The 17137-nt window shown below is 33.7% G+C and overlaps 1 protein-coding gene across 1 annotated transcript in view; it reads right to left on the reverse strand.

Annotated features, from left to right (window-relative positions):
• The window catches only part of LOC135133337 (uncharacterized), a 293762-nt gene that overhangs the window by 27729 nt on the left and 248896 nt on the right, over nucleotides 1-17137 (reverse strand). Inside the window, exon 5 of the mRNA XM_064061717.1 lies at nucleotides 3499-3683. Within this exon, the coding sequence (XP_063917787.1) occupies nucleotides 3499-3683 (185 nt within the window). The remainder of the gene's footprint in view (nucleotides 1-3498; nucleotides 3684-17137) is intronic.

A 17137-nucleotide genomic window follows, 5' to 3' on the forward strand; every position in this document is an offset into this window, starting at 1 on the left:
TTAGATTTTTAGACCTTGTTTTTTTTTATTTTTTACTTACTTGATTTTTCAAAATTTTGCGATTTTTAAATCTTGCATTGTTCGATTTTTCAATTTTTAGAATTTTCGATTCGTTGTTGTTTCGATTTCTCTCTTTTGATTTCTTGCCCTCTCGTTTTTAGATTTTTCGATTTTTCAATTTTCGATGTTTCGATTTTTCATTTTTTGGTTTATTGGTTTTTTACGTTAAAATTTTTGAATTTTGAATTTTCCCATTTTTCGATTTCTAGCCACTTCCATTACTCAATTTCTCGATTTTTTGACTGCTCGTCTTACCGATTTTTTGATGTTTCGATTTCACCATTTTTAAATTTTTTCGATTTCGCGTTTTTTTCAATTTTTTTCGATTTCAACTTCTCGATTCCTCAGTTTTTTCGATTATTTGAGTTCCCGATTTTTCGACGTTTCAGTTTCGGAATTTATGTATTTAAATTTTTAAATTTTTCGCGTTTCTAAATTTTTGGATTTTTCGATTTCTCAATTTTTCGATTTCTCGATGATGTTTTAATTGCTCGATTTTTTAAATTTTGAATTTTTCGAAATTGTAAATTGTAGGTTTTTTAATTTTTGTTTGTTCGATTTCTCAATCTTTCGTTTTTTTGCTTTCCCGTTTTTAGATATTTCGCTTTTTCGTTTTTAGATTTTCCGGTTTTTCTATTTTTTTTCTCGATCCTTTAATGTTCCGATTTCGCGATTTTTCAATTTTTCGATTTTCCAATTTTTCAATGTTTCACTTTTGGGATTTATGTAATTGAATTTTTCGATTTTTCAATTTCTCGATTAATGGGTTTTTTACTTACGAGTTTTTTTTAAATCTTACATTTTTAGATTTTTCAATTTTGTGATTTTTCAATTCGTTGATGTTTTGATTTCTCGATTTTGTAAAATTTCAATTATGTATTCGAATTTTCGACTTTTAGATTTTTCACTTTTTTGTTGTTTCGATTTTCCAATTTTTCAGTTTTGGGATTTATGTATTTACATTTTTCAATTTTCCAATTTTTGACGTTTCTAAATTTTTGAATTTTTTGTCCTTCCGATTTCTCGATTTCTCAATTTTGGGATTTTTCGATAGGTATTTCGATTTTTAAATTTTTCGACTTTGTTTTTTTTTTTGGTTTTTTACTTATTTGATTTTTCAATTTTCGATCTATCGATTTTTCAGTTTTTCGCTTATTGTTTTTTTTTTACGTTAAAATTTTTCAATTTTGAATTTTCCCATTTTTCGATTTCTAGCCCTTCCATTTCTCAATTTCTCGATTTTTCGACTTCTCGACTTATCGATTTTTTTCGCTTTCAACTTCTCGATTTCTCAATTTTTCGATTGTTTGAGTTTCCAATTTTTCGACGTTTCAGTTTTGGGATTTATGTATTTAAATTTTTCAATTCTTCGCTTTTCTAAATTTTTGGATTTTTTGATTTCTCAATTTTTCGATTTCTCGGTGATGTTTTAATTGCTCGATTTTTTAAATTTTCAATTTTTCGAATTTTTAAATTGTAGATTTTTCACTTTTTTGTTGTTTCGGTTTCCCAATCTTTCGATTTTTTGCTTTCTCGTTTTTAGATTTTTCGTCTTTTCGTTTTTAGATTTTCCGGTTTTTCAAAATTTTTTTCTCGATCCTTTGATGTTCCGATTTCGCGATTTTTCGATTCGTTGATATTTTGATTTCTCGATTTTGTAAAATTTCAACTTTTCGAATTTTTGAATTTTGGATTTTTCACTTTATTGTTGTTTCGATTTCAGTCCTTCGATTTTTTGCCTTCTCATTTTCAAATTTTTCGATTTTCCAATTTTTCGTTTTATCGGGTTTTTTAAGTTTAAATTTTAAAATTTTGAATTGATCTTTAGCTATTTCAGTATCTCAATTTTTCGATTTTTCGACTTATCGATCTTTTGATGTTTCGATGTCGCATTTTTTTCAATTTTTTCGATTTCGATTTCTCGATTTCTCAGTTTTTCGACTTTTCAGTTTTGGAAATATTGTATTTAAATTTTTCAATTTTTGGCATTTCTAAATTTTTGGATTGTTCGATTTCTCAATCTCTCGATTAATCGATTTTTTAATTTTCCGATTTTTCGATTTTTTATCTTTCTGTTTTTTTCATTTTTTACTTACTCGATTTTTAAAAATTTTGCGAGTTTTTAAATCTTACATTTGATTTTTCAGTTTTTCGGTTTTGACAATATTTTGATTTCCCCTTCAAAGATGAAACATCACATATTTAAAAAAATACGCTAGGAGCCCCTCAGATTCTGTAAAATTCTTTCCAAATAAAGAACTCCACGGATCCTCCGGATTCTTTAAAAGAATTTAATATCAAAACACAAGAGGCTCGAAATTTTTTTTATATTAAAAAAACAATTGGCGTCTGCAAGACTTTCTCTTTTAAACGTAAAAAATTGATCAAAAGTCATTTAGACTGGCCTCTGAAGTAAAAATATATTTGCAGTACATTCTTAACTTCAATTGTTTATGTTTATACATTCAAAGAATGCGACCATTAAGCACGCAGCTACAATGCAGAACAACGTTCTGAATATTATTTTGGATAAGTCGATGTTATTATGACAATTTTTATTTTATCATTCTTAAAAATAGGCGGGCGCAACATTACTGTATTTTAAAATTTTCGAACCCCGGCGCCCTCCACAAACCAGTGCTCGTATATTGGTATAAAATGTGATAATGTAAAAACGAGAAGGCGAAAAATCGAAAGAAAATCGTTAAAGCGAAAATTGAAAAATCGAAAAATCGAAAAACGAGCGGGCAAAAATCGAAAGATTGAGAAATCGAAACCTTTACCGATATTTTCAACAAATTTAATTTCAGTGTTGCAAGCTGGAAAGTAAATGTGTAGCTAACCTTCTAACAATTTCAATGTTAAATATACACCAGATGGAAATTATAAACGAAGATCTTTCACTATCTAATAGATAGATAATGTCAACTCTCGACTGCGCGAGTCTTTTGTGTTCTGTACTTTGTATAACTTGAGACGTTCATTGTTCACATTTGGACCTTTTGGAGGAGGAACATTTGTGCAGCAACTGGATCCCATACAAGTATCACCATTACAAACTTCAATTATTTTGTTTACGTAGCCACTTGATATTTAATTATTTTTGTCTGCAAACATTTGGGAAGCTTTTGTTTAAGTTTGTTGCGCTATTCAAATAATCTTTAATGTTTTCTTTGCATATTTTATGTTTTCATACCACAGCATAGTTTTCACAAAATTGAGTAACTTAAATTACATTACTATGCATTGCAAACGCGAGCGAAGCGAGCTGTAGTTGTCTAATAGCACGTTAATTACCCACCCCTGTACTGCTGCGTTATTGTGTACATCCTGTTCGCACCTCGATGCGGTCCATTGTTTTGATTATGTACAGAAGATGGGGGAGAATTGAAACGCGAGTGATGGACGTCGGACGGGTAATTAAAAATGAAAAATTACCTATCATCAGCAGCGACACGGTCAGATGGTCCCGGCCAGCGGGTCTCATGGCACCGAGGGCTGTGCCGACCAGAACACAGCAGACGGCGACCAACGCGATCACCGCTATGAACCATCGCAAGGAACCAGGTTTCCATGTCAGCAAACCGCAGCAGCCTTTCGGTGGCTCTTCGGAAAAACGCCCTCTGAAAAAAAAAATAAACAAGGTTAGTGAACTGATCAATGTGTCTGAGAGTAAGTAACGCATAATTTTTGAGATGACGTCATCGAATCTTTGGTGGGAGTAAACAGGAACACTTAGTTCTAACGGTTGTATGATAAATTGTGTCGCAGATTTTCTAACAGGGATCGAATTTCGGCAAGCTATTTATGCAAAACCCACTTGGACCTTTGGATTAGAACTTGCGCAATTCTCTGGAGTAATACCACGATATTCCCGACAAGAATCGGGAAAAACAATCAGGGCAAGTTGAGGGGTTAACCAACTCTTAAATTCAATCAACACATAATGAGAGCACAAAATTCCCTAGTAATCCGGGCATAGAGGGCGCTTTCTAAATTATTAATTAACTCGCAGCGCGGCTGCATAGAGAAGAGTTTAAAGCAGCCATAAGCCTCCGAGTCCTCCACGAGCAATTATCTCTTAATTACCATTATTAACGACATTGTAAATTCTCTATAATCGAATCGAGCGAGGAGCTAATGTACTAATTAATAATTAGGATGCGCCCTGTGTTGCAAACGACAAATTAAAGAAGAAAAAATCCGCTTTCGAACCTTGCTGGGACTTGGCATGCCGCGATTGTGGACAATGCTGGAGGAATTATAAACGGTCAAGGTCGAGAACCAGCGGCCTTGTGAACATGTGGTACCTTACTTGAGTAATCATATGCATGGGAACAGGTACGGACCGATGTGTTGTAATAAATTATCGATGCCTGTAATAATAGATCTGTTACCAGATTTGGAAGCGATGGGACAAGGTCCGCGTTAACGCCACAATGGAACCTTATCTGGGCGTAATTGTTGATAGCACGTCACGCATTTTAATTGGGTCTTCTGAATTTTTAAAGATTCATAACAATTATATCTTCACGGTCAAGATCATAGCGCAGTTCCTGTACCAATAGAACGTCCTTTCGTGCCCACTAACATTTTACGAAGTTAAAGTCGGCAATAACTGTGGAAACCTTTCTGAATTTAGCGACTTTTCTGGTGATAACGGGTCATGGCACTTGCGGGTTTGCTTGCGCAAAGCCAACGGAAAACCACAGATTTATCAGTTATTGTTGTCGGCGATGGGATGGTCTGGATGCACTTGATTGGAATTGACAATGAGGGGTGGGTTCATGAAATTTACATTTCGTATCGTGATAAGCGAGCGAAACACATTAACGGGGAGCAATAAACATATTAATTAATCATTGCCGCACTATGGTTGTACTGGCTATAACAATTGATTATATGGGGGAGGACGCGAGATGTGGTTGCAACATGTTACAATGCGGGTGCATGGTCCTGAGGCAACAGGGGGCGAATACCATGATGTATTGTGCGTGTTATGCATGAATCTATACAGGGAAAGTATTTTTGCCGCTGTTGTGTTGCGGGTTTTGCATATATTTGGGTGGAATAATGGGACAACAACAGTGCAGTTTCCCCGGAAATTGTAACACATTTTGGTTGGTGGCAAAATTGGGGTTGCGAACTTTGACACGAGCAGGGATTTTTGCAAAGGGGAAAGTTGTGTGAAGTTGAAGAAATGAATCAATAAATATAACTGCTTTAATGCTAGAACTTCCACAATGTGTTTTCAAATTAATAAAACTGCATTTTTAGTATAAGTGTCAAAAAATTATATTGTCGTGCTTGCGTTTTTAGTTGACATGGAAAATTTTTCGGAAAAAAAGAAATTTTAGGAACATTAAGATCGTCCAAAATGCATAATTTTTCTATGCCAGGAATTGTAATTCGTATTTGATTAATTTTAATATCAAGAATTTCGGAAAAAAATTGCCTTAATTTCTATTTATCATTCATTTCACTTTGTTTATGACGTCTCAACGGTAAAATATCAATATCAAGTTTTCCATAAATTTTAGTATCAATATGTTGAAAAATTAATGCGAAAGTTTCTAGAAAAAATACACTTTGTTACAGATTTTTTCTATTCTTTCAGATTCTCTCAATATCCCTGAAGATCCCCTCATATTTCCTTAGAATTTTTCAAGATTGCTATAGATCCCTTCAGATCCCTGCAGGCTGATCCAGATTCTATCAGGTTTACCTAGATTCGTTTAGATTGTCTGAGATTCTTTCCGATCCCCTCTGATTCTTTCTAATTCTTTCCGATTTTTAGTTTCATATTCCCTCCGATTTTCTTGGATTTCCTCAGATTCTTCCAGATTCTTTCAGATGTTTTCAGATTCTTTCCTTTTTTTAAGATTCTCCTTTTCGGATTCTTTCGCATTATTCCGGATGCTTTCGGATTGTTTCACATTCTTTCAAATTTTTAAATTCTATTCAGGTCGTTTTAAAACCGTACAGATACTTTCAGATCCCTGCAGATTTGTTCAAATTCTTCCAGATTTTTCTAGATTCTTCGAAATTCTCACAGGTTTCCTCAGATTCTTTCCGATCTCGCAATTTCTCTCAGATTCCATCAAATTCCTTCATATTCTTACAATTGCTTTCAGATTCTTTCGTTTTCTTTCTGATTCTCTCGTTTCTTCGATTTTTTTTTATTTTTTCTGATTATTCCGGATGGTTTTCCATGCTTCCGGTTTGTTTCCAATCAAATTTTTTTAGATTCTATCAAAGACCGCCAGGAATCCTCAAGATTCCTTAAAATTTTTCAGTTCTATTCAGATCGTTTCAGATCCTTTCAAATGCCTGCAAATTCTTCCAAAATAGAATCTAAAAAAAACTGGAGGAATCTGGAAGAATTTGGTAGAATCTGCAGGCATTTGAAAGGATCTGAAACGATCTGAATAGAAGGAAGCTTGAGGATTCCTGGCGGTCTTTGATAGAATCTAAAAAAATTCGAAAGAGTCCGAAAAAGGCGAAAGGGAAGATCAGAAAGACTCCAAATAATTCGAAAAGAAGAGTCGTAAAGAAAATGAAAAAATTTGAAAAAATTTTAAATTCTATCAGATTCTTTCATATTTTTTCGATACTCTCAGAATTTTTCACCTTTCATATCGCTTCAGAATCTTTCAAATTTTTCCAGATAATTTCAGATTCTGTCAGGTTTACCTAGATTCGTTCAGATTGCCTGAGATTATTTCCGATCCTCTCTGATTCTTTCTAATTCTTTTCGAGTCTTAGTTTCATATTCCCCCAGATTCTTCCATATTCTTTCAGATTTTCTCGTTTTTTTAAGATTGTCTCTTTAGGATTGTTTTTGATTATTTCGGATTGTTGCACTTTCTTTCAAATTTTTAAATTCTATTCAGGTCGTTTTAAAACCGTACAGATACTTTCAGATCCTTGCAGACTTTTTCAAATTCTTCCAGATTTTTCTAGATTTTTGGAAATTCTCACAGGTTTCCTCAGATTCCTTCAAATACTTTCCGAATCTCTCAGATTCTTTCCGATCTCGCAATTTCTCTCAGATTCCATCAAATTCCTTCATCTTCTTACAAATGCTTTCAGATTCTCTCATTTTCTTTCTGATTCTCTCGTTTTTTCGATTTTTTTTTATTTTTTCTGATTATTCCGGTTTGTTTCCAATCAATTTTTTTTAGATTCTATCAAAGACCGCCAGGAATCCTCAACTTCGTTCAAATATTTCACTTCTATTCAGATCGTTTCAGATCCTTTCAAATGCCTGCAGATTCTTCCAAATTCTTCCAGATTCCTCCAATTTTTTTTAGATTCTATCGGATTTTTCTAAATTCTTCGAAATTCTTCAAAATTCTCTCAGATTCTCACAAGTTCCCTCAGATTCTTTCAGATTCCTTCAAATTCCTTCAGTTTCTTTACGAATTTCTCAAATTCTGTTAGATTCCCTCAGACTTCCTAGGATTCTCCGGATTTTAATAATATTAATTGCTTTCAAATTCTCCCACATCGCTTCAGAGTCCTGCAAAATCTTCAGATTTTTCCAGATTCTTCTAGATTTTTCGAGATTCCCTCAAATTCATCTGGGGAATATGAGAAAATCTAGAAGAATCTAGTAAAATCTAAAAGAATCTAGAAAAATCTTGAAGGATTTGTAAGGATCTGAAACATTCTGAATAGAACTAAAACATTTTAAAGAATCTTGAGGATTTCTGATGGTGCCTTTGAAAGAATCTGAAAAGTTCGAAAGAATCCGAAAAAGTTCGAAAGAATCCGAAAAATACGAAAGGGAGAATCAGAAGACTCCAAATAATTCCAAAAGAAGACTCGTAAAGAAAATGAAAGAATTTGAACAAATCTTAAATTCTATCAGATAATTTCAAATTTTCCCACATAATTTCAGATCTCTGCAGACTGTTTCAGATTCTTCTAGATTCTTCTGAATTCTTCGAAACGGCTAATATCTATCTACCAAGATAAGAATACCAATAATTTTTCACGTTTATTTTTAAAATATTAGAAAAAAAAAAACATTTTGTTGGCCAGAAATAATCAAAATAATTACACGGAGCAAATTCATTGCTGCCTTATAGGACAAGTCGCCCCTGATGACGTCATCAAATTCGGTAATTCCCCTCGGAATATGCTATGTATCTGTTGTTTAGTAATTGGACAGTAAATGGTTGAAAACCAATATCTTTTATCGATTTTCTCAAAAACGGTCTATGTAATTTTCCTGAACTTGATGTAGGTATTTTAAGTTTGATGAGATTAAATTTAAAAGATGGTATCAAGTGAAAACACACCTTTGTTATTATTATTATTATTGTTTTATTTATTTGTAAAACTGACGTTATAAAAAAACATCTAAAATAAAAAAATTAATTAATGTAGTTTTTAAACGCCAAAATTTTGATTTCAATGGGTCTTCCATCTCCATTTTGTAAGATAGATAATCTCATAAATTGCTGAACTTTACTTTATATACTCTGTATATTCTGAAAAATTATAGGTCATGCAAACGTGCCACCTCTCAGATTTCGACTTTACAAATGCCCAAAAACGTACGACTTCATATCTTATTAAAAAATAAAACTAATTCATTACAATAAAAAGAAACAAATTAATTGCGGTTAAACATCACAGTCAATGTAGAAAATGTTCACCATAAAAATGACGTACTGTAAGAAAACTTGTGACTAATACCTCAGGCCCACTTTTACTCCCAAAATTAAAAAAATATAAGAGGTGGGATTAAAACGGTAACGTTACAAGATCGCACTATTGAAATTGGAATTACAGTCGGGGCCAGAACATCTTTCACGCCACTTTTCCGTTCTAATCAATAACTAGAGACGGTTTTAGTAGATTCTGGATTTGTAAACAAAGTTCCACAGTGCGGAAATGTGTCTTTGCTCAGTCCTCATTACGCTAATGCTCGACGTTCCATGCACTGTGATTTTGACCATCGTTAGTCAAGAGTAACCAAAGTCAGACGTGTATTGGTAGGACTGTCGATCTGAATTGCTATTGTATATCGATATAGTTTCCTGTGATTTAACAAGTAGCAGGAACTTATTTCTTTAACTCCCATAGTCTGACACACTTGATTACCGCTTTGTAAAGCATAGCGAATTATTAACTTCTGAGGTTAACTAAGGAACATTGTTATTACAAATACACAAGTGAAAATCATAACACCGAAAGTTTTAACACCGCAGAAAGTAGTGGTCTAGATGTCACAAAATCTGAAAACGCGACATCTAGCGACTCTCGTGGTACTAGAGCATAACTGACAACAGTGCCTCTAGTGCAAAAAATTGACCATAATCAACCTGTATACCGTGACATATGGAAACGATACTCAAAGCCTTGAACACGTTGCTAAATGTTGACTCAGCTTCTTTTCTAAACAAAATGACTCTAAATTATACAGCCATAACGCGAACTTCCTCCATGCATGCAAGAACTTTTCACAACTTAATTTGTGCACAACTGCATAATAGGTTCTTGTTACAAATTTTGAATGAACACAGTGGCTGTTAAAATTATTTTTAGGTTTTTTTCTTTTGATAAGTACACAAAAGCTCTGTCGTCATTATAAACCGGGTTAATTTATCTTCGGTCAACCATACCGGTTGGATTTTAACGAAGTTTGAAGTTTCAGTGCACTCTGCAATTAATTGTTAGTGTCAACTAAGATTCGTGCGGTGAAATGAGTTATTGTTGACTGAAGTGAAAGTGTTTGATACCTAGTAACCGAGAGACCAGATCTCCACTCATTTTTAAAATGGCACACGATTCAGATTTCTTCATATTAATAATAATTATTCAATATCCCACGTCTATTTTATTTTATTTTATACAAAAGCTGCAACCACCGCGAGTGTTGTGAAAGGTTCGCGGCGTCTTCAATGGTAACACTTAATGAATAATTTAGAAATATGATTAGGAAGTGCCTGTTTCATAAGCTACTGAAGCGAAAGTAATAAATCAAAACATCCGGAATTCATTGCAATCTCATTTAAAGTTTCTACGTCTTCCAGGCGTTTTTTGTTTAAATGTAGATAATAATTAAAGCTTTGCCTCGGCCTTGAACTATCCTTTAATTTATACACCTACTTTTTAGACGAATTTAGTGTTAATTTTTTGCTCATCTTACACTAAATCTGAACAAGTGATAAGTGTGTCAACGTTTTTATTCTTTGTTCTTGAAATTTAAATAATGTGGAGGCACAAAAAGCTCGCCGCACGTGAATATCTAGATTTTACGCATTTTGTCTTTTTACCGAATTGAGGTTTCTTTTTCTGGCTAATAAAAACACAATAGATAAGTATCAACAACAGAATCTCAAGGTTATTTTTCAAAATTATCCACAAAAAATTTGATTTATATCAAATGAGACGTGTTATTTACAATTACTTAATCCGCTTTTCTGTTACACAATGCTCACACAGGTATTATACAGCGTTGCGTTTGACATTATGTAAAATTATGATAGGTCAAGTTAGGTATGTTTACCTTGATTCAAAATAAGTCTCGAGTCTCCCACAATTCCGCATTTAAACGTACAGAATCTGTTATTTTATGCCTTTCACATAACAGTACAGAAGCAGGATTTAGTTCTGTAGTTTTTGTATAGCGTAACTTTGAAAAGTCAACATTAGTTTGTTATTTATTCTGTGCAAGTCCGCTCCTACTAAAAGGACCAACTTGTAAAAGAGCATAATTTATTGAGCCATTAGTGTTATTTCCTTGAAAGAATCAAGTTTTATAGGGTTGGGCAGGGAATATTTGTGAATATTGTAGAAAGAGATAAATTTCATTAATAGAATTTCGGCAGTCATTTTATGGAAACGACTTGTCGGAAGTAAGGCAATTTTTTGTGGAAGTTTGGTCGCTGTCTGGTTAGCTTCTGGCAAAAAGTAGGATACTAATTTACGTAAAATGAAAGTAACTGGAATTATACTAATTAGTTCTACCTTCGCAAAGATTACACTGTAAGGTTGAAGTGGAATTTCATTGCTTAATACAATGTACCAAGTGCGTAATTTTTAGCAAATCATACAAATAACTCGGGGACTCGCTAAAAGAGGTATAACAATTTTTTTCCTTTTTTTTTGTGTGTGTTAAATACCATAGAATTGCTTGAAACTCCTCACACAAATTTTATAACTTGTTTAAAAAACTTTACTTTTTATTGTCAGATGCGAGGGAAGGTCTGTGTAAATAATCCTATATCAATTTTTAACTTAAAAACGTAACGTAAAAAGTCACAATTAATTTGGAAGGTCCTTAGACTTTATAGAAATGTTGAAAAGGTATTAATACTGACCAAGGGATTACAAAACATGAGCTAGAATTTATACAAATACCTATCCTACCAGAAAATTGTTGACGTCATTTGATAAAATTGCCTTTATTAATTAATACCTACTTATAATAAGTAAGTAATTATTACGTAATTATTATTATTATTTATGTCCTCAGACGTCTGTACCAGTAAAAATAAAAAAAAATGGTCTAAAATTATTTAGCCAGAATTTACACCGCCTTGAAGTATAGTCCACAACAAATTTCGCTTCTTTAAAAAATTATAAAATTCTATAAAGCAAAAACTACTGGCTTAAGCTTACATACCATCTCCGCAGCCCCCAACTTCCAGGGGAGCGCGGTCCGCATAAGTGTGGTCAAAAGGAAATATATTTAAATCAGACAGCCGACGGGAAAAAATGTAGATATTCTCATTTTCTTAGCACATGCTTAACTTCGACTGTTCGTATTATACTTCGAAAGAATTTGACTATTAGCACGTTCCGATTACAAGCATCAACGGTTAAAACAAAATGAAATTTGATTGATTTTATCTCTTCAATGCAGAGGAGAGGACTGATTAATTAATTAACCACATTCAGTTTTTTTCCCAAAATAAAAATAAAATATTTTCAAAATTTCACAACATTCGGTTTTTGCAACTTGAAGATTAAATTGCAAAATATTGTTTCACATTTTTTTGAAATTGCAAAAAATTGCTAGCATAGTTTTGGAAATTTCTTTCTGCCCTATAAAATTTTATTGGCAATAACGAGACGGACATTAGTACAATAGCAAGAGATTTTATGACTACCTGCTGAATGTTCTCCGACAAATTCTGGTGAACTGGTCTGAGCCATAAATATTTCTTACCATTGTACTACTGTCCACCTCGTTATTGTCAATAAAATTTTATAGGGTAGAATGAAATTTCCACGACTACACTTGTCAAAATGAGACTGATTTTGGCATATCATCTACTCTCTAAGAAAATAAAGGGCGGGTGGGCGGGGCTATTACTTGCTAAGATAACACTGATACTGTCAAATAGCATACCCTTGAAAAAAACAAAGGGTGGGTGGGCGGGGGCAATACTTGCCAAGATAAGACTAATTTTACCAAGTGATATACCCTCTACCCTCTATTTTTCTCGAGAATATGGTATTTGCCAAAATCAGTCTTATTTTACCAAGTACTATCCCCGCCCGCCCACCCTCTATTTTCTTAAAGGGCATGTCACTTGCCAAAATCGATCTTATTTTAGCAGTTAGGTACTACCCTCTTTTGTTAAAAGTTTTTTTTTTGTTTATTTATTAATGAAAAATAATAGCTTGTTTTATTAATAATAATACACAACGATTAATGACTACTGGTTTTTATGGTTATTGTTCATCGTTACTAAGAAACCAGAGAGTAAGCCCGAGATATTCACGCATTAGGTGCGTGCAGTGTTGCCAATTTTACTTTTTTTCCGAAACCCCCCCTAAATAATGTACTGAAGAGTTAATCCGCCATTTTCCAGAGACCCGGTGTAATCCTATAAGTGTGGTGTACAAATCCGATTTGAGTTTTTTCCTAAAAAAACACGAACGACGTCTACATGGTGTTTTTGAAATACATGTAAAAAAGTGGATTTTTTAAGATGCGTTTGGATTTATAAAAGGATAAAAATTGTTATTTTATTTCACGAAATCTCTAGATTTATCTTATTGTATAACAACGAAAAAATATTATAAAAACGAGATAAGTAAAATTTTTAATATCTTAAATTGTACAATGTCTAAGGGGATGAATGTTTTTTCCCAAGTTATTATTGAAGTAAACGTCATCGTGAATTCGAAGAGCGAAAGGGGATTTTATGATGACTGTGTTACCATTTATACTGAATTTTGGAACGTTTATTCTCGGAGACTCCTCTCACAGCGAAGTGTGTACCGAACGACATTACTGTGATTTCCACCGAATTTAACATGTGTCTTTTTATGTGATGGGGTATTCGATTAACGATATAATCTTGATTAATTTTTGATCTAGCGCAGATCATCGACTCGCTTTGCAATCACTCTCGTCTCATCCTTATTCCCTATCCGTCCAAATTTTTGTTAAGAACATATAATATATCAACAGTTTACCATTGAGGTAAGGCATCCCGGCTGTGGTCTAGTGGTTACGAGGCATGAATGTCGATCGGACCTCGCGCGTTCGAATCCAAGCTTGGCCTTTCGTTTCTTCTTTTTTTCCCTCTTTTTCGATGTTTATGACGTCATAACCATTTTTTTATAGAAGAAATTACCTCACTTTTTCGAAAGATGAAAATACTCCCTTTATTTAAATATGTAAAACTTTCTCAGAGGCGCCAAATATTTTTCTTAATGTGAAACCTTCTCAAGGGCCCCAAATGTATATTTTAAAGAATGTTAAGCCTTCTAGGGGGTCTTAATTGTCTTGCTTAAAAATGTAAAATTTTCTCGGGGGACCCCAATTTTCTTTTAAAAATGTTGCCAAATGTCTGTTTTAGAATGTGAAACCTTCTCGAGAGTTCCAACGGTTTTTCTTAAAAATGTAAAACCTTCTCGGGGGCCCCAAATGTATATTTTTAATAATGTGAAACCTTCTCTGGGGTCCCAATTGTCTTTTTTAAAAATGGAAAACCTTCTCGGAGGCCCTAAATGTATCTTTTTAATAATGTGAAACTTTCTCGGGGGTCCGAATTGTCTTTGTTTAAAATGTAAAACCTTCTCGATGACGCCAAATGCCTTTTTAAAGAATGTGAAACCTTCTCAAGGGTCCAAACTGTCTTCTTTTAAGAATGTGAAACCTTCTCGGGGGTCTTAATTGTCTTTTTTTAAAATGTAAAATTTTCTCGGGGGACCCTAACCGTCTTTTAAAAATGTAAAATCTTCTCGGGGGCCCCAAATGTATATTTTTAATAATGTGAAACCTTCTCTGGGGTCCCAACTGTCTTTTTTAAAAATGGAAAACCTTCTCGGAGGCCCTAAATGTATATTTTTAAAAATGTAAAACCTTCTCGGATGTCCCAAAAGTATCTTTTTAATAATGTGAAACCTTCTCGGGGGTCCCAACTGTCTTTTTTAAAAATGTAAAACCTTCTCGGAGGTCCCAAATGTATATTTTTAATAATGGGAAACCTTCTCGGGAGTCTCAATTGTCTTTGTTTAAATTGTAAAACCTTCTCGGTGACGCCAAATGTCTTTTTTAAGAATGTGAAACCTTCTCAAGGGTCCAAACTGTCTTTTTTTAAGAATGTGAAACCTTCTCGGGGGTCTTAATTGTCTTTTTTAAAAATGTAAAACCTTCTTGGAGCCCCCAAATGTATATTTTTAATAATGTGAAACCTTCTCTGGGGTCCCAACTGTCTTATTTAAAAATGTAAAACCTTCTCGGAGGTCCCAAATGTATCTTTTTAATAATATGAAACCTTCTCGGGGGTCCCAACTGTCTTTTTTTAAAATGTAAAACCTTCTCGGAGGTCTCAATTGTATATTTTTAATAATGTGAAACCTTCTCTGGGATCCCAACTGTCTTATTTAAAAATGTAAAACCTTCTCGTAGGTCCCAAATGTATCTTTTTAATAATGTGAAACTTTCTCGGGGGTCCCAATTGTCTTTGTTTAAAATGTAAAACCTTCTCGATGACGCCAAATGCCTTTTTTAAGAATGTGAAACCTTCTCGAGGGTCTTAATTGTCTTCTTTTTAAATGTAAAATTTTCTCGGGGGACCCTAACCGTCTTTTAAAAATGTAAAATCTTCTCGGGAGCGTCAAATGTTTGTTTTAGAATGTAAAACCTTCTCAGAGGCCCCAAATGTATATCTTTAATAATGTGAAACCTTCTCGTAGGTCCCAACTGTCGTTTTTAAAAATGTGAAACCTTCTCGGGGTCCCCAAATGTTTATTTTTAATAATGTGAAACCTTCTCTGGGGTCCCAACTGTTTTATTTAAAAATGTAAAACCTTCTCGGAGGTCCCAAATGTATCTTTTTAATAATGTGAAACCTTCTCGAGGGTCCCAACTGTGTTTTTTAAAAATGTAAAACCTTCTCGGAGGCCCCAAATGTATATTTTTAATAATGTGAAACCTTCTCGGGGGTCTCAATTGTCTTTTTTAAAAATGTAAAACCTTCTCGGAGGCCCCAAATGTATATTTTTAATAATGTGAAACCTTCTCGGGGGTCTCAATTGCCTTTGTTTAAAATGTAAAACCTTCTCGGAGCTCCCAAATGTATCTTTTTAATAATGTGAAACCTTCTCGGGGGTCTCAGTTGTCTTTGTTTAAATTGTAAAACCTTCTCGGTGACGCCAAATGTCTTTTTTAAGAATGTGAAACCTTCTCAAGGGTCCAAACTGTCTTTTTTTAAGAATGTGAAACCTTCTCGGGGGTCTTAATTGTCTTTTTTAAAAATGTAAAACCTTCTTGGAGCCCCCAAATGTATATTTTTAATAATGTGAAACCTTCTCTGGGGTCCCAACTGTCTTTTTTTAAAATGTAAAACCTTCTCGGAGGTCTCAATTGTATATTTTTAATAATGTGAAACCTTCTCTGGGATCCCAACTGTCTTATTTAAAAATGTAAAACCTTCTCGTAGGTCCCAAATGTATCTTTTTAATAATGTGAAACTTTCTCGGGGGTCCCAATTGTCTTTGTTTAAAATGTAAAACCTTCTCGATGACGCCAAATGCCTTTTTTAAGAATGTGAAACCTTCTCGAGGGTCTTAATTGTCTTCTTTTTAAATGTAAAATTTTCTCGGGGGACCCTAACCGTCTTTTAAAAATGTAAAATCTTCTCGGGAGCGTCAAATGTTTGTTTTAGAATGTAAAACCTTCTCGGAGGCCCCAAATGTATATCTTTAATAATGTGAAACCTTCTCGTAGGTCCCAACTGTCGTTTTTAAAAATGTGAAACCTTCTCGGGGTCCCCAAATGTTTATTTTTAATAATGTGAAACCTTCTCTGGGGTCCCAACTGTTTTATTTAAAAATGTAAAACCTTCTCGGAGGTCCCAAATGTATCTTTTTAATAATGTGAAACCTTCTCGAGGGTCCCAACTGTCTTTTTTAAAAATGTAAAACCTTCTCGGAGGCCCCAAATGTATATTTTTAATAATGTGAAACCTTCTCGGGGGTCTCAATTGTCTTTTTTAAAAATGTAAAACCTTCTCGGAGGCCCCAAATGTATATTTTTAATAATGTGAAACCTTCTCGGAGGTCTCAATTGCCTTTGTTTAAAATGTAAAACCTTCTCGGAGCTCCCAAATGTATCTTTTTAATAATGTGAAACCTTCTCGGGGGGTCTCAGTTGTCTTTGTTTAAAATGTAAAACCTTCTCAGTGACGCCAAATGTCTTTTTTGAGAATGTGAAACCTTCTCAAGGGTCCAAACTGTCTTTTTTTAAGAATGTGAAACCTTCTCGGGGGTCTTAATTGTCTTTTTTTGAAATGTAAAATTTTCTCGGGGGACCCTGTCTTTTAAAAATGTAAAATCTCCTCGGGAGCGCCAAATCTTTGTTTTAGAATGTAAAACCTTCTCGGAGACCCCAAATGTATATTTTTAATAATGTAAAACCTTCTCTGGGGTCCCAACTGTCTTATTTAAAAATGTAAAACCTTCTCGGATGTCCCAAAAGTATCTTTTTAATAATGTGAAACCTTTTCGGGGGTCCCAACTGTCTTTTTTAAAAATGTAAAACCTTCTCGGAGGTCCCAAATGTATATTTTTAATAATGGGAAACCTTCTCGGGGGTCTC

This window comes from Zophobas morio, unplaced genomic scaffold (assembly GCF_036711695.1).
Source record: "Zophobas morio isolate AGI-343-1 ecotype UQ-CSIRO unplaced genomic scaffold, CSIRO_AGI_Zmor_V1 ptg000021l, whole genome shotgun sequence".
Classification (NCBI taxonomy): domain Eukaryota; kingdom Metazoa; phylum Arthropoda; class Insecta; order Coleoptera; family Tenebrionidae; genus Zophobas; species Zophobas morio.